Genomic DNA, 24,685 nt, shown 5'->3' with positions numbered 1-24,685 from the left:
TGACTACCAGTCCACTGAGTTGTCTATTACATTGCACTTCAGTCTGTAATTTTCATGTTCATTTTATTGTTTGGTTTAAATTATTTGTTTTTAAAATGCGTGCATAATAAAAATTTGTAGGGGATCTTGAGTACTGCAGCTGGCAATTACTATGTTATGACTGTATGTTTGCATGTATTTGCAGGTGAGCCTTTAGTGGTCCTCTAGCGACCTCTGTTGACTTAATGATGTAATCACAGCTGAAGACTGAAGGCAGGGTTGTGGTGAACTGGGACAGGGACAGACAGACTGACAATTATACAGATAGACAGGTAAGAGAGACAGACATGTTGGGTAGGACACCTGAAAATCAGAGGGACATTTTGTTGGATAGACAGACAACAAACCACACAGTCAACCAATCATACAGATAAACAGGCATCCAGTCAACAACCAAGGAACCAATCAGTCACTCACTGAGTGGCAGTCTGCCATCCGGTTGAGAGTCACTGAGGCAGTAAATCAATAAAGCAAACCGGGACATTCTGGCATTTGACCCAGTATAGTTTATTCTCCATCAAAACTTAAGATGAAAACAGTGTTTGTCTCTAAGCATTAAACCACAACAGTGTCAGCAGCAGTGTAACAGTGGCAGTAGGTGGAAGACCATGGTCTTACTTTTACTTGTGTGAAGAAAGCCCATGGATTAGCACAGTCAAGTTATCAAGTTTAAGACATTTCATTGCATGGAGGTCCCCCTTGAAATCATTAGTGTATAGTCAAAAGTTGCCTTACTGAGCACAACTTTTGACTCTCCTTCTCAGGGGCGCCAACACATAAAATACAACATTCGGGATTCTCAAAATAAATCCTGGATCACAATTATTTCTCTTCCTCTGTCTCCATCCTCCCCTCTCCCTCCCTCTTGCTATTGTTTCTCCTTTTTCTCTGTTTGTGTAGGGGTGGTTTAAACGTACTGTGTGATATATGTGTCACTGACGTTGGAATAAGCCAGGATAAAGTGACCATTTAAGTTGTGCAAAGCTACAAGAGTATTTGGAATATAGCTGAGACTCTGGATTGTGTAACCTAAAAAATTTTAGAAGTTAGGCGGAATCTTTACATACAAAAAGAACATTTAGGCAAAACACAGACTGCTAATTGTAGACCTGATTGTACTGCATATTTTTTTTATCTATGAACTGGGCCCTGCAATGGCTCCATATTTGTATTTTTTTACTTTAACGTCAATGTTAATCTTCGCTCTACAGACTACGTGTTTAAAATGGCAAGGCGAGTCACAGTGTACCTCGTTTTGAGATCTTGGTCTCTTTCCGATTCGTTTGCCACAAACTCTTTGAAAGAGCCGGCACGTCCATTTTAGTTTATGGAATTGTTGATGGCCATGAGTCCTGGAGCACAGGCTGGAAACCACTGCGCTAGAGTGGCTGTGAAGGCACCGATACATTGTCATATAATTGTGATTGTATCAACATTAAAATGGCCTAAAGCAAGCTAGCTAATATACCACATAAATGGATTAATTTATAGACCCTTTTCACAGCAGCCATTTTGACATGAAATAGCAGGGTAAACACAGGTATTACTAATGACATCAAGTGAGGCTAAATTACATCTCAGTGTACCAGAGTGTTTCCACAGAGCCAGCATGTGCAGCACCTCCATTAGACCTGAATGGAACAGAACCATAGTTAATCAGCAACATCTGTGCTTACCCTGCTATTTCATGTCAAAATGGCTGCCATGAAAGGCCCTGCTCATAGCAACTTCTTGCTGCTAGCAGGAAACAGATAATATTACTTGTCTCAACTCAGTGTCCAGCAGCTTTACCCATACAGCTGTGTAGTTTGTGTCAGCTAGGAAGTCCAACAACAAAGTAAAACAGTAGTGGCATTTCTTCATGGCATAACATTAACATTGCATTACATGGACAGCACTCATAATTCATGACTAAGGATAGCACCACATCCTGTTACAGTAGATGTGCCTGTGTAATAGACATTTTTTTACATGGCAGCCCTTTTGAAACACTTAGGGTGTGGGAAACTCCACTGAGACAAATGACATATACATGACTTATGTGACATCAACACATAAATGGGTAGATTTATCAAATAATTATCAAATTAGTTGGCAATTTCAAGAACAATTGTTGAATGAAATGAATGAATGAATGAATGAATGAATGAATGAATGAATGAATGAATGAATGAAATGAATTTAATCAGCTTACAAACTGATCTGTAAGCTCACTGCTAGCTACCACACTAGACTCTGGATCAATAAAGGGCCACATACTGTATATTAAATTGATACATATATCCCTCTGGATTCTTGAGCTTCATTCTTCACTTTTTCTTTTTCTTGGAAAGTCATCTGTGAAATGATCAAAGTTTGTGTGTTGTATGTCTTGGTATACAGCAGTAGCACATGGTTTCCCACCCCCAGATTTCAAAATGGTCTTTGAGGGAATCAGGTCATCAGGCTAGGAAATTATTAACATTGGGGCTGACCAGGACAAAGATTACCCTGAAAGGAGCCTCATTTGTTTATTTACACATTTGTCCATCATCAAACTAGGCAAGTCAGCTAAGAAAAAAGCAATATTTAATAGCCTGTCAAGAAAATGCCAACTAAGTTGGACTATAGAAGCCTAGAAATTAAGGGGGGGGGGGGTTAGTGTAAAGAATAGGCTTTAAAGTACACAGTGTACACTGTAAGGTTGTGTATTTGGCAGAAATGCATTGGAAAAAAGCCGCCAAAAAGATGTAAGTAATTTCCTACCATGTTCTGGTCACATTTGATATATTTCTCTGCACTTCAGACAGCCATAAGTGCACCTGTCCATCATATGTTTTTGAAGATGTCAGTTACAATGTCATTCAAACAAAACACTTTTACTCACTTAATTTGACATCATATGTCAGTGTAGTAACATCCAAGCAACTACAAACATGTATACACATATGCTGAAACTGAGCAGTTACAAGGTAGTTTCAAAGCTTTTGTTTGGCATGGTTTATGCAGTTTAAACTCCAAAATGCTGACTGGCTAAATGTAATATTTCTTGATTTAGTTTCCCTGTTCAGTCCCCAACCCAAACCCCGTCACCCTCACTCAGCATCAGCTTCATTCACAACATAGCTGAGTTGGGCAGGGAAACAGCCAATGTGGCCAATCAGACAGGCATTGTAGAAACTTGATGCAAGAGAGTTGCGACACTGACGTGTTCAGATTTCTTGATTCTATAGCGATTAAAAATTTCACTTCCTTGAAAGAAACATTGTTGCTAAGCAGCGTTGAGCAGACACTCCAAAAGGAAGCATTGGGAACTATAGTGCTGTCTTGAAATTACAGTGGCACATTTCTTTTCAGACAAGGGACTCTGGGCATAGTGAACGGAATATAAACTCCCTGAGAGTGAATTTAACAGCCCAGAATCCACTCTACCTCTCATGAGTGTAACAGAAACCTTACACCTACAATGTCACTTTAATTAACAATTGGCGTTTTCTCTCATATGAAGAGAATGTTTCATGTCAATCAAGCCAAGCCACTGACAGTGCACTGTAAAATGCCCAAAATGCATTAACATCAAACCAGCTTTTCCTCGATGCCTTAAAACTCTCCTTCATGAAGATACAGTGATTTTGCAAGACACAGATGAAATGTGCAGTAACATTCACGATATATTCCATTGGTAATAATCATACAGTTTAAATATTCGTGTATACCAAGTCCTCACGATTAAAGACAAAAGAGGGACGAATGTTTTTCATGCCAAACTCTTACCATCATTACCAGCATCAAGATTTGTAACCATTTTCCCCCCAAACTTTTCCTCATTCCTCGTTTTTTCCTCATTGTGACATCCCACATATGCAGAGGTGTATTGTGCTCATCCTGACTTTTTGTTGGTGTATTTCTTATGTGTCTGCCCACCAAAATGTCTTTGTAACATCTCACGGCATAAATAACAGGATGTCCTATGGAGCTGTGGGACAAAAATAAAAAACAAAAGAGTAATAAAATACAATAAAACGTGACCTTGACCTGGAGGAGCCCGGGCATTCGTGGGTGCAAGGGATGGTGCAGTAATTTGACAGCTTTGGTAAGAGGAAACGGCTTGTATTTGACCACAGCAAGAAACACAGGTAGCTCTGTGTTATTCTCCAACAGCACAGGCTCAGAAGCTTCCAGTTTGCATATTTTTTATGGCCGGGCAGCAACCATAGCGCCAGTGGATCTGCACTTAGTTTTGCAATCAAGCATAATGGTCAGCCTCTCTTCCTCCTGGTGGTGACAGAGGTCAGCGTGATGAAAGTCCAGTGTTCAAGCACAGAGGGAGGAGGCAGGAAGAAAGGAGAGGAGTGAGAGGAAAGAAAGGAGGGCCGAAAGTGAGAGGAGAGGATGGAGGGATGAGCGAAGGACAGCAAGCTGGCTGTTGCCGGGTGACAACCTTTAAAGCTCTTGAAAATCTCCTGTTTCCTGGCAGCATTCCATGTGTGTGTGTGTGTGTGTATGCGTGTGTGTGGTCACATGCGTGAAGGAGTGAGTGTATTTGTGTGTGTGCAAGCTGGAAGGCACTAAAGGTCATTATCCAAACTGTCCAGCAGGAAACACTGGCTGTCACTTCCAATTTCCTTTCACTGCAAAAACAAAGATTCAAAACTTAATGTAATATTGCATTCTGTCTTATAATCTTGTAATCTATAAAATGCAGTAATTGCTGGGTAGTCTGCCTGCTTGGTAGCACTGCAAAACGCTCTGTGTCAACTGTCTGAGTCCAACAGGGTAACATCCAAAACATTCAATCATGTGTTCAATCCAATGCACAGCAACCGCAGGGAAACCTCTCTGCTCATGCCTACCATTTGCTATTTTTCTTAAAACAGCATCCTCACATCCTTTGGAAAACCATACAAACATTTTTATGGACCAATAGAGAAACCAAAGCAAATTTTGACCCATAAGATATCAGGCAAGATATACTTCATACTTTGCAGGAGAACCATGCACAGCAGTGTGTTCACTGGTATTGATTCCTTGCATCAGGACGTCTGAATAGGCTCCTAGGAGTCTATGCTTATTCCTGCAGCTGGTGCATCCAAGCCCATTTCCCTCATGCTAAACCAACACCACACTAAGATCAAAAAACTTCAGCAAAAGATAAGAAAAAGCCAAAAACAAAAAATTTGTGGGAGGGACAGGGCTTACTGACTGCCTACCCGGCTGCATTCAGGGTTTTGTTTTAGCACAATCACCACACAGCAGCTCTGAATGTTTTTTCGTTGATGATGCAAATACTGGCATATGTGGGCACAGCACTGAGGACTTGGCAGGGACTGTATGTGTGTATGAGTGTGTGTGTGTGTGTGTGTGTGTGTGTGTGTGTGAGAGAGAGAGAGAGAGTCAGCTTCATGAGTTATCATGCTCCCCGCCCCATGTAATCGTGGCTAACTGTGCATGAGCACAACTAGCGAGGATGGTGGAGGGAAGAGGGGAGAGGGAAAAAGACAAAAGAGATGGAGAGAGAGGAATGAGAGACAGAGACAGGTGGAAAAAGGGCTGAAATAAGAAAACAGCAAAAAAAAAAAAGGAGGATTTCTCACATTCCAACGCTGTTGATGTCATTTAGGTGACAGCAGGGTGCATGCACAGGTCTCGTAGGAGCTTGTTTTCCAGCGAAATAGGTTGTGGCCTTAAAAGCATGTCTCTTTTAGGTGGTCAGCAAATCAGACATCTTCCTTGTTGAGTCATGATACCAATAGGATCTTGAAATAGTTGAAGATTGCAGGATCTCTTTAAGGGATTCAAACACTTGTGGGCCATCACGGGCCCAGGACTCTTCAACACTGTGATGAATCAAGAAGCCAAGTTCAGTTCAAGCGTATGAATTTTTGTTTCCTTGATACTTGAATACCCAGCGTCCTGAAAAAAAAAAAAAAAAAGCTGTCGGGTCCGGTCCAACGGGCTCTGAATTCACCTCGCAGACCTTTTTGACGAGTAAAGCGGGCGTGTCCATCTCTGCGGCCGTGTGGACGTGGTCTTTCAAGTTGTGCAGGCGTGGACGAGGTGAAGTGTGTGATTGGCTCTCAGATCCATCGTCCAAAGCCCTGAGTGTGCTGCTTCTTCCTCCTCTTACACACATAGTAGACTGGAAAAACTACCAAACCTGCAGACAGGCAGCGGGAGAGAGTGATATTAATACAGGGAGACAGGAAGGAGCAAATCAACTGTTCCACGGTTCAAGCAGACACTATTCTTTCTGATCATAATTGTGTAATAACTGTATTGGATTATTCAACCCTGTAATGCACTGAAAACTGCTTGAAATGAACTGAAGTGACAGAAATGGACACAGACAAGAGGCACAGCTTTGATTTAAAGATAATAATAAATCTATTGTCATGACATGCTAGCCCTGCAATAGATCACTCAATACACAGACAAGGAGGAAAGATTAGGATCGACTTCAATTACAGCTGACCACAGCAGTTTAGCTGAGGCATCAATAGTTCACCACGCTGCATGACAGACTGTTCAAATAACCAAAAGTCCATACGGCATAAGGCATCACATACAGCGACAACTAGGAAGCCAAGTTTTGTCTGATGTTATCAGAAAATAAAATTCCAGGACATGAACACTAAGTTATTGTACGCTTTAGGTTCATAATTTGGAGCAAAAAAAAACCAGCTGATCTGTCATGAAAAATAAGGAAGACATGAGTGTTCATGCGCATAATCTCTCTGAAAGGTTCATGTGTGTTTGAGTGTGTAAGTTTTTACCTATCACCAGTGAGAGGGCTCCAAGCACCACAACCAGCAAAATGACCACTGGAGCTATCACTACTTTGCTGACTGGAGAGAGAGAGAGAGAGAGAGAGAGAGAGAGAGAGAGAGAGAGAGAGAGAGAGAGAGGAGAGAGAGAGAGAGAGAGAGAGAGAGAGAGAGAGAGAGAGAGAGAGAGAGAGAGAGAGAGAGAGAGAGAGAACAAGAAAAAGACAAATAAAGAAGCACAATCATTAATAATAAATATTTACTATACACAGATGGGGTGAAAATTTTACTTTTGCTAATTAACTGTATTGTTTTGTTCCATTTTACTGAAAATTTAATGCATCTCTCCAGTAAATTTAAGTGTTTTGGCCGCCAGTGCACAATTACAGACGCAGATATTAACAGTTTTTAAGGGAAATTAACATCCGCAGCTACAGCCTTGCTTATTAATTGCAAACAAATCTCCTGCTGATAATGGCTATTGGGCGAAAAAAGAAAGGGGAGATGAGACGCATAAATGCTCCTTATGAAGAGACAAATTATCTCCGAGTTCAACAGGACCCCCCCCCCCCACTGCTTGCAAACTAGCTCTAGCTGCCATTAACCAACATTATCGGAGCTGTGATCACACAAAGCTATCAGAGGATGGCGACGTCCTGTAATTCTGAGTGGATAATTTAGGATTTAATTTGATACTTACTTAATGCTTAAATATCCTTATCTACTCTGTGTGCTCGGAGGGTTTCTGCTTATCTGTGTCCGTATATCTACTCATCCCTTGTTGTCAAAGTCAGATATCTGCAGATGAAAAGTAGCAGGGGAGTCTAGAAGGCCGATAAGAGCTGTTTAACCAAAACAGATCTCAGCAGTCTCTACACTTGTGTCCCACAGGTGGACGCCAAAAAAAAAAAAAAAAAAAAAAAAAGCCTGTTCTCTGGACGCAGTCAAAAGTCATCCAAGTTAATGCAGGATATCCCTAACTGAAGCAGAGGTGGATGAAGCAGGTTGAGAGGGTCAAACAGCGACAAAATAAATCACAGCACTTCCTGGAATGCTTTGAACGCCACCGAGTATCTGAGGTTGGAATTTGCCTTTAACCCCAAAGGGCTCGAACTCTAGTCTAAGCTAGTGCTTGTACTGGGTAGCTCCAAGATAATGTTGAAAGGATTAGTCCACTGACAGAAAATGAACTTTTTATCATTTCAGTAATCATCTGATAATCACTTTGTCATTTATTAAGTAAAAGCCCCAGCATTTACTGATTACACCTTTAAAATGTTAAGATTTGCTTACTTTGTTTTTAACATGAATACTTTTTTTGACTGGTGGTCAGACTATAAAATAGTTCATAATTAAATAGTAACAGTAACTTCAAAAGAGCATTTGTTGGGTCAAAATGATATAGTAAAAAAATAATAATTTTGTGATTACAGGTATTGCAATTGTGATAGGATTAAGAACTTTGATAGGAATGATCATTTTGCATCTTTTCTTTATTTTTACTGAAAAAACAAACCGTCAAAATGATATTTGCTCTGATCTGCACCAAATAAACATGTTTTCTTACATTTGGAAAAGTACGATTTGTAGGCCTGTGTGTCTCTGTTGCATCACAGTATTTCTTTTAAAACAATATTTTGACACACATTTTACCTTTATCAAAAAACTGTAGCTCCTGTGATTTGGATATTGCACTTGGCCATGATGAGATTTCCATTATATTTTCAGTAACTGTTCAGCTCAAGCATTTGTCATTATTTTTGATACTTAATGGACTAAAAAACATTAATTACAGAGAAAAAAGCATGATGAGACAAAAGAAATCCCTGCATATAGTTTTAAAAGAGAGCTTTTAATCTGAAGGAAGTCAGGGCTGGGGATTCTCTACTTCCGACATACAAACTCACCACAGACGGAGCCTCTGATCAGACGTCTCAGATGTGGTTTATCAGGTAAGTAGCGATACCTACAGCCAAACACGCTGAGGTTGGATGTATGGTCTCCAAAAAACCTGACAACAAGACAAAGACAGAAAATGATAGATGTAGTCAGAATTGCATAAAGAAAGTGGAGTGGCGCAGTTGCAGAGAAGAAAAAGAAAAAAAAATGAAAAAGAAACTAAGTCTAACCTCAGGTGTCGGTAGCGCTCTCCGCAGCGGTAACAGAAGTTTGTGTTACACTGCATGCAGGTCATATGGTCGCATCCCTCAGTGCGCTGGATATGGATCTGCAGAGAGAAAGAGAGAGAGAGAGAGAGAGAGAGAGAGAGAGAGAGAGAGAGAGAGAGAGAAATAAAGAAGCACAATCATTAATAATAAATATTTACTATACACAGATGGGGTGAAAATTTTACTTTTGCTAATTAGCTGCATTGTTTTGTATTGAGAGAGAGAAACACAGAGTCAGTCATCAGTCATCCAGCTACATACTGCATCTGCATTCTCACAAAAGTAAGACCTTCTTTAAGTTTGTTAGCCAGTGAAGTCAATCTGAATTTTTATTTGGTCTCTAACACGTCACTTGTGCAATCTGGGATCATCTCAACGCAGCAAGGAATGAAGCAAGGAATTTGCAATTTGCAGAAAACATAAATGCATTTCACGTTTAAAGGAGTAGTCCAACATTTGGGCAAAATATCCAACTTACCCAGATTAAGACAAGATGTTTGATACTATTTTCACCTCTGTATGTCCAGTGTTTTGGTTCCCAGTGTTAACTTAGCATAAAGACTTGAAGTCTATGGGAGTCATAAGTGAAATAATAAACCTTACAGCAACTCCAAAGCTGTCTTATTTACATGAGGTATTGTGTATTTGAAATAGCTTTGGATAGCTTTGGAGTCCAAGTAAGATTTATTTTTTTCACTTTGATGGAGTTAGGCTAATGACTCCCATAGACTTAAAGTCTTTATGCAAAGCTAACATGAAACCCATAGAACCAAGCCACTGGATGGACAGAGGTGAAAATGGTCTCATGGTTCATCGGAAAAAAGGCTATTTTGCTCAAAAGGTTGGAGTATTCCTTTAAGTTTTGTTTGTTTGGAGAGAAATGGTGGGTGTTGGAACAGTCTGGAAGATTTCAAAATGCAAGCCAGTCCATTTGGAGGCACAAGCTACTCGGTCAGCAGTCGCTGCTATGCTGAAAATCACAGAAAAAAAAAAAAAAAAAAGAAGCTGTGCTGCTGTAATCTGCTCCAAGCAAGCCAGCAATCTACAGTACCTATCTCTGACTGTCACGGTTAAATTAGATCTTGTGTAATCTAATGTGATTATACAAGACTGTAAGACCAGAGCGGACTAGTCTTATGACTGGGAGAGAGATGCCAGTTGCCAGGCGTGGCTTTGTGGAGCCGGAGCATCAAATTATCACAAACAGCAACCAGCAAAACTCACTTTTGCACCATCTCCTGTTTTTTCTGTTTTCCCTTTATTAGGTCTGACATATTTTACTGCCATTGTATTTATTTTTTATGGCTTATTTTCATACTTACATGTTGTATGTATGAACATCCCATTCTTGTGGTTCGTTGTGTTCACTGATCCTGTTTTTTTATCTGTGAATTTCTGCTGTTTCACATCAATGCATCCATTTGATTCTCTGTAGCTACCCATCCATCATCTTTCCCCTTTCTCATTCCTCATATCCAGTTATTCCTCCCTCCATTCATCCGTCCATCCATCCATTCATCCATTAATCAATCCCTACCTAAATCATCCTCCCTTCATTATCCATCCCTCAGGCATTTCTCTGACCCTGCTTTTCTACAGCAACAGCAGCCTCACAGCTTGTGTCCTCCAATCTCTATCCTTTCATTTATCTATTCCTCTCCCTCATCCCTCACTCTATTCCTCCCTAAATCCTCCAGTCCCCAGTCCTCACCTTGCATTGTGGGCATTTCTGGGCATTTCTTTGCCCGTGCTCTATGACGCTGGCCCAGTTCCGTAGCAGTTTGTCTCCTCTCCTGTATTCGCGGCACTTCAGTCCGTTGTGCCAGGGCGCGTGGCATTTAAAACACCACACAAACTGGCATTTGCTACACTGGATCTACAGTGGAAAGAGATGGGAGAAAACCATAGATTATCACACATCCACCAGCACAAAACACTATAACTGTGCCGATCCCCCCCAAAAAACTCAGGAATTAAGTTTGTGTGATGATGTGAAATGTGAATGTGGGTGAAATTTCATAGAATACTTGTCTGTGATTTCTTGTAAATAGTATAACCATGCATGTGTGTTCAAAAAGCTATCAAAAGCAATCTAACTCAGAGATCAATTAAATTTAACTGCAAGTCCACATTTACATTATGCTGCTTTGCACTGACCCATATTTCATTCACTTCTTCAGTTTGATTTGGATCTGTGTGGGCTCGCGGTGAAAGCGTGGATGTCGGTGAGCGATCTTACCTTGTACTTGTGCTCGGTGCGGTTGGCGTTGTGCGTCTTCAGAGAGGTGAAGTGGCTACACTGCGGGCAGGGCTTGGTGCTCGTGTCTAGTTGGCTCAGTTCCACAAAGTAGCGATATTTTGCCACCTCCTCGCTGGCCAGGTGGGAGATCACGACTCCCTCCTCCAGGAAGCCTCTACACTCCAGGATTGGACAGCTGATGTAAGCCTTGCCCACTCGCACCTGGGAAACAGTACAGACAGGTGGGTCGGTCAGTACCATTGAAGAGGCAGACTTATTATGGCTGGAAATGAACAATGAATAGGTAATTACAAGAATGAAATTGTGAAAATACACCAATTTAACCATTAAAAGGACGATAACTTAAAATATGTATAGTTTTTATTGTCATCATTGGGTGTAGAAAACAATTTGAAACAAAATAAGAGCTTTGGAGGTGCTGTAAGTTTTATTATTTCACTTTGACGGAGCTAGGCTAATGACTCCCATGGACTTCAAGTCCTGATGCTAACATTAATTATGGGTTCATACGGGGATCATAAAGATCAGGATGCATTTTTGAGATACTGCTAGTTGGTAGCATGAAGCACTGCAGCAAACGCACAGCCAGGTAAAAGCAGATGGGCTTGGTATTCATACTCTAATCAAGCTGACCAATAGGCAAATCTCCCAAAAGCCTCTTTAAGAAAAAAAAAAAAAACAAAGTAGATTATGTGAGGTTTTTTTTTTTTTTAAGTTCTACAATGTGCTGCTTATTCTCATTTTATTCAGGTAATCCTAATAAAAAACACTAAATCACTAAGTGAACTATTTCTGTGTAAAGAAATTACAGACAAACAGACAGACAGACATTTTGTGTGATTTTATCCTGCACTAATCTGTTGCTGTTACATCATCAGTGATGCAACAGCAGTTAAATGCATATTATGTTTTGTTTAAAGCCATTTAAATCCCTAAAGATATTCTACATGTTGTTGCGACACACATAAGCCTGCCTCATGGAACAGAAACAACTCTGGCCGCTTGTGCCGATCAGCTGGCCGGTGCTGCAGCGAGCGGCAGCGGTGGGGAGCGCCGCTGCCGCTCGCTGCTGCAAAAGCATCTGCTGGACTGCCATCTGTTTCAATGCCACCGTGCCCGGACGTTAATCTGACAGCACCTGCAAAGATGCAAACACGACTGCAATTGCACACGGCACAGGTTAATGCCTCAGAGACGAGTGTGTGTGCGTGCATGTGTGTGTGTGTGTATATGAGATGTGCTCCTCTGACATTGTGGTGGGCCGCTAATGAGTTTACACAGGAATATTAACATCACTGACAGGAAATGATGCAGGGGAAATATTTACAAATGAATAGACACCGAGGTACTGATCAATAAAAGCATGGCTGGTGGAAGGCATCCTGTGGTTGGAGTGTATATACAGTGGGGATATTAGTGATTAATCAGTGATTGGTTAACCACAGTTAAGAATTTCACTGATTAATCCACAGTTTGATTTATGATATAGATATTGGCTATTTCCTTTACTTTTTACAGAAATACATCTGTTGCTGCACAGTTTGATTAGACAAGCACATTTTTGCATGTTGATGCCTCTCAGCCTCATTACTAAACTTTTTAGGACTACAACCTTCATGTCATTTTTTTTTTTTTTTTTTTTTTACAGTATCTCTAATCTGCATAAAGCGATGTGACAAGCAGATAAGATCAAATTTAGCTACACATCTAGAATTGTCTTAATTGGCCGTACATATCTAAAATGTGCAAATAAATTACATTTTGAGATTAGGATTTACTCTACTGATGGTTGACGGTTGCATATGCACAAGATGGACTTTTTTTTCATTCACAGTTTCCTAATTTGTGCAGAATTACAAGAAAGAAAGAAAAAAAAAACAGACAAAAAAAACCCCCACACAAATAAGTGTATGTAATGCAAGTGCTGACAGCCTTTTAGTAATTTTGTGTTTCTTGGTTTGGCAGCCAATACAGTCCTAAGAGTCTTGGAGCTGAGCACACCAGTTCTTGTCTGATCTTAGACCTGTGAATCCCACGCTTGCAAACAGGAGGAAATGGATAATAAAGTAATGGATGCTGCTATTGATGTTGTTTTAAATAAATTGCAATTAAAAACACTCAATATGAAACAACGTTGTGCTCCATTTTTTTTTTTTTTTGCATTGTGCATTTTTTTTTTTTTTTGTGTACTCTGCCAATGGGGTTTGGAGTTAAACTAAATGTGCAACTGTGCCATCTACACATATGAAATCATTATGTGAGCAAGTTTTATGTGTATTTGCGTCTTCTTATGCAACTCGCATACACATTTTATATTTTCTGTGCACACAAAAGCAACGTTAATATTTTGTTACCAAGAAATAGCCTTCCTGGTGTGTGTGTGTGTGTGTGTGTGTGTGTGTGCGTGCGTGCGTGCATGTGTGCGTGTGTGTGTGTGTGATCCAATCTACACAATAATCACCAGAGCACTTTGTAACCTGTCTATGTATTGTCTCTCCATCTTTCCCTTTCTCCTTTGTATCTCTCACCTCCTGTCAGGTTTTCTCCTCTCTCATCTGGTTCTTCTGCCTCTATCTCTCCCCTTTTTCATGTTCATCTCTCTCTCTCTCTCTCTCTCTCTCTCGCTCTCTCTCTTGCTGATATATGATAAGGCACTGGGGCATAGTGTTGCTGTGTTTGTCCGTGTATCTGAGAGGAAGAGTGTGTGAAATGACAGAAAACAGACAACAATAGCAACAACCTCAGGTGGTGTTACACCCATGACACTCTTCCATGGAAATGCACACCCACACACACACACACACACACACACACTAAAAGCCTGTTACGTGGGTATGAAAATCTATACTCTGTGCAGACATAAGAGCTGATGCTGCGTTAGTGTTAATGCGACAGCACTGACTCTGATGACCACTGCCAGACTGGTTCGACAGGTTAGGACTGCCTGCTCATGCTCTCTCACTCTCTCTTCCTCCTTCTCTCTATCACACACACACACACACACACACACGCACACGTGTCACTGCCTGTATTGTGTTGAATAATGAATCATCCTGGGTGACTTTGTTGCAAATTTTCTCTGAACAAGAACAGGAAACTGAACAAAAAACCCCTTCACTGAAGTAATCTCCAGCATATAAAGACAACTATAACTTTGAAATGATTGAGCTCAGCATGGGCAAATGACTGTCCCAACCACAGAGAAGATTATAGACCCAGCCAATGTTAAAAGCAGAAACAATAATTTCACTGCTGATGAAGTAAAATTTGCTTACACTGATGATATATGTAAATCGTGAGCATAAAACAAGTGAAATTTTGACATACATATGCAACATTATGGATGTTGGACAAAGCACATTTCCTAACTTAACTGATCCAAATCCTCTAATACATCTATAGATCTACAATGACCTCATAATAAATTCTAGGTTATTGTTGGTGACAACGTCTCCCATTGATAATGACTTATCATGCTGTAAAATAAAGTTTTTTGTGAATCGGCACCACATTACAGGGATGTGATCTGATGATTCCTTCTTGTGAACAGCAGTGAAACAATCTGGCCTTGATATGCGGCGGCTCTTCAATAACCATGTGGTCACCGGTTTGACCCCAGGCATCAACAGGAGGGTGCAATCCAGCTCTCTGCTGCACGGAGGCTGCTACACATAATATGATATGATGAAAATTCAAAATCACAACTATGGTCAGCATGTTGTCACAGTTTTTGGTGTTGTTGCAGTCTGGTCAAAATGCGCAGAAAATGTTAAATGATTACTAATATACACTAATTACACTTTAGTTGGCATATTTGGTATTGAAAATCACAACTTAAATTGCCATATCTAGTGACAGCATGTGCCACAAAGGCTGACTTAAAAAAAAGTGCTCATAGGTGGTTATCATTATTATTAAAATATGAAAGAGTCACTAACAGTTGGACATTACAGTATAGTTTACAGTGATACCTGTAACTAATCCATCCAGTATTACACCTAACATGCCAATGCCTTCCCAATGCCTGCAGCAAAGCACCAAATCTTATAGTGAGGACGCTCTCTCTCACTGAATTAATACACATGTAGACCCAATATTATCTGTGAGGTGTGCACAAATGGGTTTACAAGGGGTTAAAGGAAAAAGGCACCCACAAGTACAGAGGAGATCGTTTACATAACCCCTTATCTGCTCTGTGTGCTTATCAGAGAAGATGTGTCTGCTTGTCTCTGTGTATGTCCACTCATCCACTGTTGTCAAAACAACATACCTGTGGATAAAAAGTAGCACACACTCTGGAAGACTGATGACAAAACCATTTCACAAAAACAAATTACTGCAGATTACAGCTAGGGAGGCCTCGATGGGCACCATTTTCCCCCTTTTGACGAATGTTACGGAGTGGCAGGGGCTGACAGGTGTTAGACAAAAGTGGGCTTGCTGTCAGAGGATTGCTGGTTTGAAGACCTACATCAGCTGGACGAATAGGGAACTGAAAGGTGGATGAATCAGGCTGTCAGACCGTTTCTGGGCCGATAAAATTTTGCTATGTGGGGTTGTTAATTTCACATCATCTCATGTGTTCTTTATGGTGATATTTTTTGTAAATAGTACCTTTAAGATCATATAACATGGATTGTGTTGGGTTGTGTTTGCCTAATTATTGACAGCTTCCCTATGTGCTATGTATTATTTTACCCGGACTGCTATACCCCTTTTACCTTGTCTTGGCTGCTCTTGCTCGAAAAAATGACTAAATGGCAAAAACCATGATCACTCTGCTGCAAGTGTCAGGTGTGTATGTGATATAAAGGTATATGTGTATTCATGCTGTGCAGAGGCCAATGCTTTTGCCCCAGTATGCACTCTCAGTGTATTGCTCAAGGACATCTCAACTGGACACATACAGAAGGTTGACAAATTAAAGGCAAAAAGAACATCAAGTGTCTTATTAAAGTGTTAGGACACCATAAGCCACCAGAAAAGCTTCAGTGCACCTGGGTATAGATTCTCTAAGTCTCTGGAACTCTACTGGAGGGATACAGCATGGTTCTTCCATAAGATATTCTCTCAGTTGGTGTTTTGATGATAGTGGTGGAGAGCGCTGTCTAAATTGTTACTCCCAAACCTCCTGACTAGGTTGAGATGTGGTGAGTGTGAAGGTCATAGTATAAGATTTACATTATTTTCATTTTCATCAGACCATTCAGTGAGCTCTAATGCCCTGTGGATAGGGGGGGGCACTGTCATCCTGGAAGACACCTCTCCCATCAGGATAGAAATGTTTCATCACAGGATGAAGGTGATCACTCAGAATATATACTGATGTGCAGTGAGCCTTCAAAAACTCCACCAGGTGATCTCACTCACTACCTCACCTCCAGGCAGAGAGGAGGGACTAATCAGTGACATCATCTGCTGGAGTTTTTGGTCAGAATGAAAACATGCAGCCTCTCGGCCCACCATGGCCCCAGTTTGACACTCCTGCTCTAAGGGGACAAGTGAAAATGCCCAAAATATGGTGAAGGCTCACTCATCTGACCCCATCACTTTTTCCCACATCTCTATAGACCAGCTCTCAAATGTGCATTTGTCCCTATGAGGAGGGCTTTATGTGGCGCAACTCTACTGTAATATCCCCCTCTATATGGAGGATCTTTTGGAAGAAAGGAGCTCCATCCCTCCAGTTGAGTTCCAGAGATTTGGATAATCTATGCCAAGGTGCTGAGGCTGTTCTGGCGGCCCAACACCTTACTAAGACACTTTATATCGGCTTTTGATTTAATTTGTCACCCGTGTGTATGTGGTGCCTGACGGTGGGATTTAACCTGTAACCTTACAGATGCAGAGCGGCGCTTTAAATCACCACAGTTCACCTCAGTTCCTACCTGGGAGCTGACGTAGAGTTTCAGACACTCATCACACACGGCCTTCCTGCAGCAGTGTAGGGGTGCGATTGTTTTCTCTTCCAGGCACACCTGGCAGAGCAGCACCTCTGCCCCGGCACCGGCCTGCTCCTGGGACAGTCTGCCGCTCTGGACCGCACTGGGATCCACCAGGTCATCCAGGGTGTACGGCTCCGGCTCGGGGCTGGGACTTGCATCCTGGCGCGTCTCCAGCTCCGTTTCCTCATCGTAAGATAAGGGAGCCGGCGGCGTTTCATCGTGGCGGTCCGTGATTTCAACGCCTCGTCTGTAGTTATCGTTGGCGATGCAGTACACCGTGCAGTAGACGTGTTCTTTGACACGAAAAGACTCGTCCACGGCGATTTTGTTGCTGTTACTGTCATGTCCGTGGTAGCTGTCGCCAGAAGCAGTTTCAAATTCAATTCCTGGTGAATCCGACGTGGTGACTTCGCTTTGGCGATTTAAGGTTTGCTCGTTTTTGGTCTCCTCTTCGCCCGCCTCTCGGTTTGACTTTTCACAGTCGCCGCATTCACTTGTCAGATCGCTACAACAGTCACTATTAACGTTCCCTTTGTTGCTGTCATTATCAGTGTTATATTGCACTCGACTGGTGTTACTTAGATGGAGAGATGGGGATTTTGTAACAGCTGTCCCGAAATTCCTCATCAAAATCTCGACAGCGCTCGCCCTCCTCCTCTCTCCTCCTCCCCCGTTGCTGTTGTTGTTGATGTTGCCCTGCGCATCTTCCTCCTCCTCGCCGCTCCTCTCTGCATCTGAGTCCGTCTCCTCTCCATTTAGGGTTAACGCCGAGTTGGAGCTTGAGACACAATGGTTAAAATCTCTGACCGACCTCTCAACTTTACCCTCGGCGAAATTAGTTTCTGTCGGCAGGTTGCGGGACAACTTCACCTTCCCCTCGTCAAAACTGCTGATGAAGCTCGGCATTTTATTGTCATAAACTATCGGTCGGTCATCTTCCATACCCGATCTGGCTCTCCCCATGTAGTGTGCGTTTGTGTCGCTGTCCCCTGCCTGTCTTACCCAACTCCTACTACCAAAACAAAACAAAGCAGTTCGCTGCTTCCGGGTCTGCGTCAGCATATGAGAACGCAGCGATATGGGAAGCCTAGTGGTGAATCGCAGATCTGGCACAAGGTGAATAATCCATTTTATCATCCACTGTATATTATATGTATAGCTGATTATAACGCTTTATGGTTACAGACCGATGGTTACGGTGCTTTCTGGAAACTACAGAGGCCAGAAAACTCATGCGTAATTGGTTTCCAGATGCGCAATTACGCACAACCTTTGCTTAGATCAATGATGCATATTTAGCAAGACATCCGAGAGCATGCACAAACAATAGTGCACCAATATTCTTTAGATTGAATAAACAGACATTCATCTGTCTGTCTGTGTGTGTCTGGGTCTGTGAGGCAGCAGGGTGACGTTGGAGGACGCATTCAATCCGAGGCCATGCGGTAAGGCCCGCATGTCCATAAGCACCTGCTCTACTGAAGTGTTCTTGACCATTGAGTCTCTGACGGCTCCAGCAGCGCCCATGTCTGAAAAGTATTATTTTTATGTCTTTCCGTGTCTTGTATCATACTCCATTTTATTAAAATTCACCCTTATGTAGAGCTCGTGTAATATTTATCTTAACTTTGACAGGAAACAGATCTACTTTGACAGATGTACAAGACTCTAATCTGTGAAGTCATTGAGGGAGAGTTGCAGCTGTCCCACAGAGAATGAAAGAGAGGTATGGACATTAATGGTTGTCATCCAGAACTTATAACCCTACCATGAAATGGCATGATTACAATTTCACTGGGCACTGGCAACAGCCCTGTCAACAGGTGTGCTTGTATTGGCTGTGCCCATTGTCTCAACAGAGAATGATAATAATGCTTTCATGTAGGAGCATATATTAAATACAGTTTCAGGCCATTGCACAGAGTCAGCACACGATCCCAGTGTCCCTAACTTTAAGTGTTTTATATGTTGATCGGAAAATCTAATCAAATTGGAAAATCCAGGTGGGAACAGAGCCTATAGTGAAATGTTTGGTGGGCTGGTGCCATACAAATAATTACAATGTTTGACTACTAGAGGATTTCCTTCCCCGGAAACATGATGGATCCATTTGTATTCAGGCCACAGCACTGCACTGTGAACCTAGAAAGGCCAGAAAATGGTCAGCAGTCCAACATATGGTGATAAGTGCTTTGCACAGAATTCAAAATGTCATATTATGAATTTGGGTAGGTAGAAAAAAAAACATTAACTGTTTAGTACTTCTTTTGACTATTTGTCTTTCCTTGTCCTGAAGAAATAATTTAAAAAATGTGTGTGATCTGTGTGATCTGTCACTGATGATCAGGTACTGATGTAAGAATATAATAACACTGTGCAATCCCAGTAAAGACTGCATTTCTACTGTTTACGTGTCAAGTATGTGAATGAAGAGAGAGGAGAAATTACACCCCCTGCTTTACAAAGACAGCAAGTATTTCTTTGTCAGTGGGTGTGAATTAAAATAAAAAAGGAAAGATATCATGGTTTCATGTTTTGCCCATGGCTGTCTCTTTCAGTGATCTCATTTCAGTGGAGGACAAGCCTGGCTTCAATCATTTGAGGAAGCTGATTTTCTTCAAAAATGAAATATTGGCTTGAGGACAAAGACACATTCATCCTCTTTAGAAATAACAGAGTGTGTGCTTTGTCATTCACGTACAATTTATAGTTTCCACTTTCCTCCATGAATTAATTGAGTTGGAAGCTAATATTGGAGGCTAAACCAAGTCTGAGAAAAACAATATATATATATAGAGAGAGAGAGAGTTATGGGATTTTTTTTCTCCAACTTTTTATACTGTTTTGAGAGTTGTTTTATCCCTTTATTCAAACCCATTTACCTTTGCACTTTGTCTTACTGGATATAATATGTAAATCAAAAATTAATACAGGATAGCTCTTAGATAAGTGTTTTTTTTTTAATCCCATATAGCAAAGTAACATCATTTTGAGTTTGATTTTTTTATTCACTATGTAAGCATTTTCAAAAATCTGGCCTCAGCCACATGTGAGGACCTGTAAAGAAGCACACACATTAACTGACCAACTCTTTTGTTACCAAAATTACAGGCCAAACTTGGTCATGAAATGCCAAAAATGGCTGACAGGTGTCAGAGAACAGAAGACGCAAAATAGCTTCTCCTTCCCCACTGTCAAGTTTATTACCCACTGTCTACTTTATTTTATGTACAGTCAGTCACCTGTGGGAAATACAACATAAAAAGAGAAAGAGATAAACCTATGTAGACGATTCTTGTCAGTAGTGAACATTAACAAGCCAACCCAGAACTGGAGCCCAAGTTTATTCATTGCTGCATGTTTACCATGACACATTAACATTGTGAAATGTAATTACCTGTTATATTATGAATTACTATATCCAAATCTCTCATTCTAATGCATATTTTGTTATGCTGTAACAGTCGAATTTCCTAATGATTTAAATTTTGTCTTGAGAAAACTACTGTAATTCTAATATCCTGTTTGAGACTCTTAAAGACTTTGTGGGAATTACAGATGTTTATCTCAAGTGGATTATCATATAGGTCTTAGATAAGTGGTTCTCTGTTACTTTAAGTAGCTCTATCTCTTCATGTCTTCCGTAATGTAATCAAACTGTGGAGCACCACAAGGTTCTATCCTGGGTCCCACTTTGTTCTTGCTTGATGATTTCCACATTCTCATTAACAATTACAGTATACTTTACAGATTACAAGTATACAAATTCTACATATACTTATGCACTCAAGTCTTAATTAAGATCCTCTTCTTGCCTGCAGCTAGTTTAGAAACTAGGTTTTTAACTATAAGATTTTTAATACATGGCATTATTAATATTATTATCATTATTATTGTTATTATTATTATTATTATTATTATTATTATTATTGCTCTTCAAAGGTTGTGGACTTTTTCAGTTTCCCTCAGTGTCAGGGTAGGTTGTGGCTGTGCAGGTTCTGGGTTTGGTGTTGCCAGGTTCACCATGACACAGAAAAGTACAATGTACCAACCACAGTACAAAGTCGACAGCAGTTACACACACGCGCACGCCTGCACACCTGCGCACACACACACACACACACACACACACACACACACACACACACACACACACACACACACGTCCGGGTCACATTATATATCTGAAATCCTTTCTGAATCTGTGAGTATTTGCTTCAGTCTGTCAAGCAGACCAGATGGGCAGAGTTTGCGCTGTTAAGGCTATTTGTACTGGCTCCACAGTGCAAGGCAAAATCAATGCATCACAGAAAACAGGTTTGAAATTGAATTCACTTTCAGTTCTAATGGGAACCTGTAATTCATTTGCTCATGATACAGCTTTCATTTTTCAATTGAGCCTTTAAATATTGGATAGCATTAGAGTCCCGATTAAAATTTAGTTAAAAATGACACGTCTTTACCTGCAGTTATTTCATTTATTGAAAAACATTGCGTTGTATTGGTTTGACAATTCTAGTATAAATACATATTAAGTTAATAGATTTCATGCCCTGAAGTGAAAGTGAATTCCCAGCCCTGACAGAAAGATTAATGAAAGAATTACAGACTACAGTGCGACTAACGTCAATTCATACTTCTCCCTCGTTCCATATCCTCCAATCATTTTTGATACACTGTACAATTAGAAGAAAGAAAACATAGTCCCACTTGTACACAACATCATACATTAGTAGTCAACTAGAAAAAACAGTAAACACGGCCACGTGATTAAAAAAACGTCTAGTTCAAAGTTACATTTCAGTTTTACATTGCAGTAGTTATTTTTCTCCTTTAATCTGCAGACATTTCAGAGTGTGTTATTTATAGAAAATCACAAAGTTCACATTTAGAACGCTTTGAAGAGGGTTGAGGAGCATTCATCAAACCAAACAGTTCCCTTTAAGTAACTAGTTAGTCACACGCAGCGTGATATTAAATATGCAACAGTTTTGACACCTCATGCAAACACACAAATGTCGTCTTCATCCTCCGTGACCGTCAGTGTGGCTTCACAGGGGAGCGACTGAGTGAAACCCACGGAGGATTGTTAAAAAAATCACTGAGGTACCACTGAAGAGAGATTGAGGGGAATGGAAGGTGGGCTTTGAATTTGAATGTAGCTCAGGTATCAGTTTGTAGAGGGAGATGGTCCATCCATTCCTATGCCAATGTCATGGGAATGTCTCAAACATTTGGTCCATGTTAAAACTTTCCACTGAATGCAATACAAATAAAATATGTTCAGTCCAGACATTAGTCACTTTTTCCTCTACAGAGTAGTCTACCATTTCAAGGCTCTCTATCTACTAACACACAACATGTAGCCATGGACAGCGCAGGATCTCATCTGATATATTGAGAATGTTTCAGGTCTACTTCTTTACATGTCCAAGAAACTTGATGGATGAATTAGGTCCTGAGGCATTACAGCAGTTAGTAGAAACGCAGCCATGTATCCTCGCCCTTAACATACTGTGAGTTTTCCAGCTTAGAAGGAAAAAATCAATGTTCTTAGTTGGTGACAGCACCGGTATTTTCCTCATGTGGGAAATTTTAAAAAGTCCCATTTTTGAATCCCAGTCCGTAGCTTCAGGTCTGTCAAATATCTGTGTACTGTCATTGGCACTTTCAACATTAAAATTTGTGCAGTGAGGGGAAGATGGAAGCTCTGACGCAAGCTGTCAAGATCTCACTGGAGAGTCGTCCTGGTCGCTCAGCAGACTAGGGTGAGCACATTCACTGTGGTCATGGGTGAAGCACTGTTGCAATATTGTTTCCTCTCCCTCATTCTCTCCTATCTTCTGTCTCCAGTGGTGTGAAGAGGCAGAAATCTCATCAAAAATAGTTAATACGAATCAAAATAATTGATAAATAATGAATCAAATCATAATCTATGTTTTCCTTCCTGCACCGCCTGGTGATGACAGCCATTTTTTTGAAATATTTGGTAAAACCCTAACTTACCTGCATGTAGCTCCCTACATATTTCATCAGCTGCGATCAGCTTTTTGTCACATTTCTATTAGGTACAGTAATACCAATCCTGAATGAGATTTATGACACTCTGTGATTGTCATTTCTATAAAGGGTGAGTCTTTCTATAAGGAAATTTCAAGAGTTGTCGGCTAAAGATTTTGGCTGCTTTTGAGCTATTTATGTTGTTAAGAAGAGATGGATGCAAAAGAGGAATATACAGGGGATATTAGTTGGGCACTTAAGCTGGCTTCCAGGCATTTTTCCTTTTTTTTTTTTTTCAAAAAAGGCTCAGTCTTGCGATGCATTGAGAGTGATGAGCTGTAGCAAAAAGAAAAGCTTGGCATTGGCCACTTAGCAAGACTGTCCCCAACAGGACCCAAACACAAAGTAATGGGGACTGTTGCATGGACTTAATCTTACTGTACGTTGCTAGGGGCCAAGGGCTTGTTTTCTCTTTCATATTCCCTTCCTGTCTCCCACTATCCGTCTGTCTCTGATGGAGGAGAAGATTCAGTAAGCAACACCCCCAAGAGCCACATCTGAAAAAACTGTCCCATCCGTACGGAGAACAAACCGCCCCACCACCTTCGGGATGGAACATCACACTCTATAAAGAACAAAAATTGCTTGAAAGGCCCTGTCTTTCTTCCAGTCTGTCTGTCTGCCTGCCTCTGTGTCCATTAGTCAGTCTGGTGTCTTTCCGTCTGAGAGACAGAATTACTTTTGTAAACATTGTTTATATTCACACCGAATAGTAAAAAAGTCAGTGGTTAATATGTAAGGAGTCATATCAGTGCGTGGTGTGTGTGTGTGTGTGTGTGTGTGTGTGATTCATGTACACATGCACATGTGGAATGAAAACACGTAAGTCTACATTTCAGACTGTTATTAAACATTCAGAATGATCCATTAAAGAGCCGAGTAAGGTGTGCAACATCTACTCACGGTTTGAGTAAGAGCCAGTCTTAAATCATACGCCCACCTTCTTTGCTGTCACTCTCCAGTGTATCCTGTCCAACTAAAAGACGAATGCACCAAAGATAGGGGGGGGGGGAGTTCAACATTCCTTGATCGGTAGTCTAGGAAATTGTTGGTCAGTTTGATTGGAAGTCCAGCATCTCATCTGTCAGGCACAAAGAGTATAAAATTCCAGAGATAGATATACAGGAGCTATTGTTTACACAGGAGTTTCTCTCTCTGGCGTTTTTAAACTCTTTGGTCAGGCAGATCTGCATTAGAGAGATTTTAGACACCACAATATTTCAACAGCGCTGTTTGAGACTGCAACTGGTTTTCAGCAGAAGCTTAGAGAAACATGGCTCCCTTCTTACAATTCTTCATGCAACGCAGGAATTTGGCAGCAATCCTTGAGTTGTCACTGGAAGCCTGAAGGAAAATGTCAGTAATTTGCCACTGAATCCTGGTTGACGCCTTGCTCAAAGATCAATGCAACCCTTTGCTCTCACGTCAAGCCACAACTCCCATTGGCAGCAGCCACGTTGTGCCCCTCCC

General features: G+C 41.0%; 1 protein-coding gene across 1 annotated transcript; it reads right to left on the bottom strand.

Moving 5' to 3' along the window:
- Positions 1 to 529: 529 nt before the first annotated feature.
- Positions 530 to 18,149, bottom strand: rnf217 (ring finger protein 217). The gene is made up of 7 exons (XM_030047553.1): positions 17,099 to 18,149; positions 11,190 to 11,411; positions 10,662 to 10,826; positions 8,912 to 9,009; positions 8,690 to 8,793; positions 6,792 to 6,863; positions 530 to 6,175 (listed from the first exon to the last, which is right to left on the bottom strand). Exons 1-7 carry the CDS (start codon positions 18,116 to 18,118, stop codon positions 6,096 to 6,098), a joined length of 1,761 nt encoding a protein of 586 aa, XP_029903413.1. The 5' UTR covers positions 18,119 to 18,149; the 3' UTR covers positions 530 to 6,095.
- Positions 18,150 to 24,685: the final 6,536 nt, after the last annotated feature.

The sequence above is a fragment of the Myripristis murdjan genome, chromosome 24 (assembly GCF_902150065.1).
Source record: "Myripristis murdjan chromosome 24, fMyrMur1.1, whole genome shotgun sequence".
Classification (NCBI taxonomy): Eukaryota; Metazoa; Chordata; class Actinopteri; order Holocentriformes; family Holocentridae; genus Myripristis; species Myripristis murdjan.
This window is presented reverse-complemented; position numbering and strand designations above follow the sequence as displayed.

What these genes read in the sequence shown, in the direction of transcription:
- rnf217 (XM_030047553.1), bottom strand. Translation starts at nt 18,118, where the DNA reads ATGGGGAGAGCCAGATCGGGTATGGAAGATGACCGACCGATAGTTTAT. An exon ending in AGAAATGCCCACAATGCAAG is followed by an intron (nt 9,010 to 10,661) that starts GTGAGGACTGGG and finishes TTCTCTCTGCAG; the next exon opens with ATCCATATCCAGCGCACTGA. An exon ending in GATCAGAGGCTCCGTCTGTG is followed by an intron (nt 6,864 to 8,689) that starts GTGAGTTTGTAT and finishes CTCTCTCTCCAG; the next exon opens with TCAGCAAAGTAGTGATAGCT.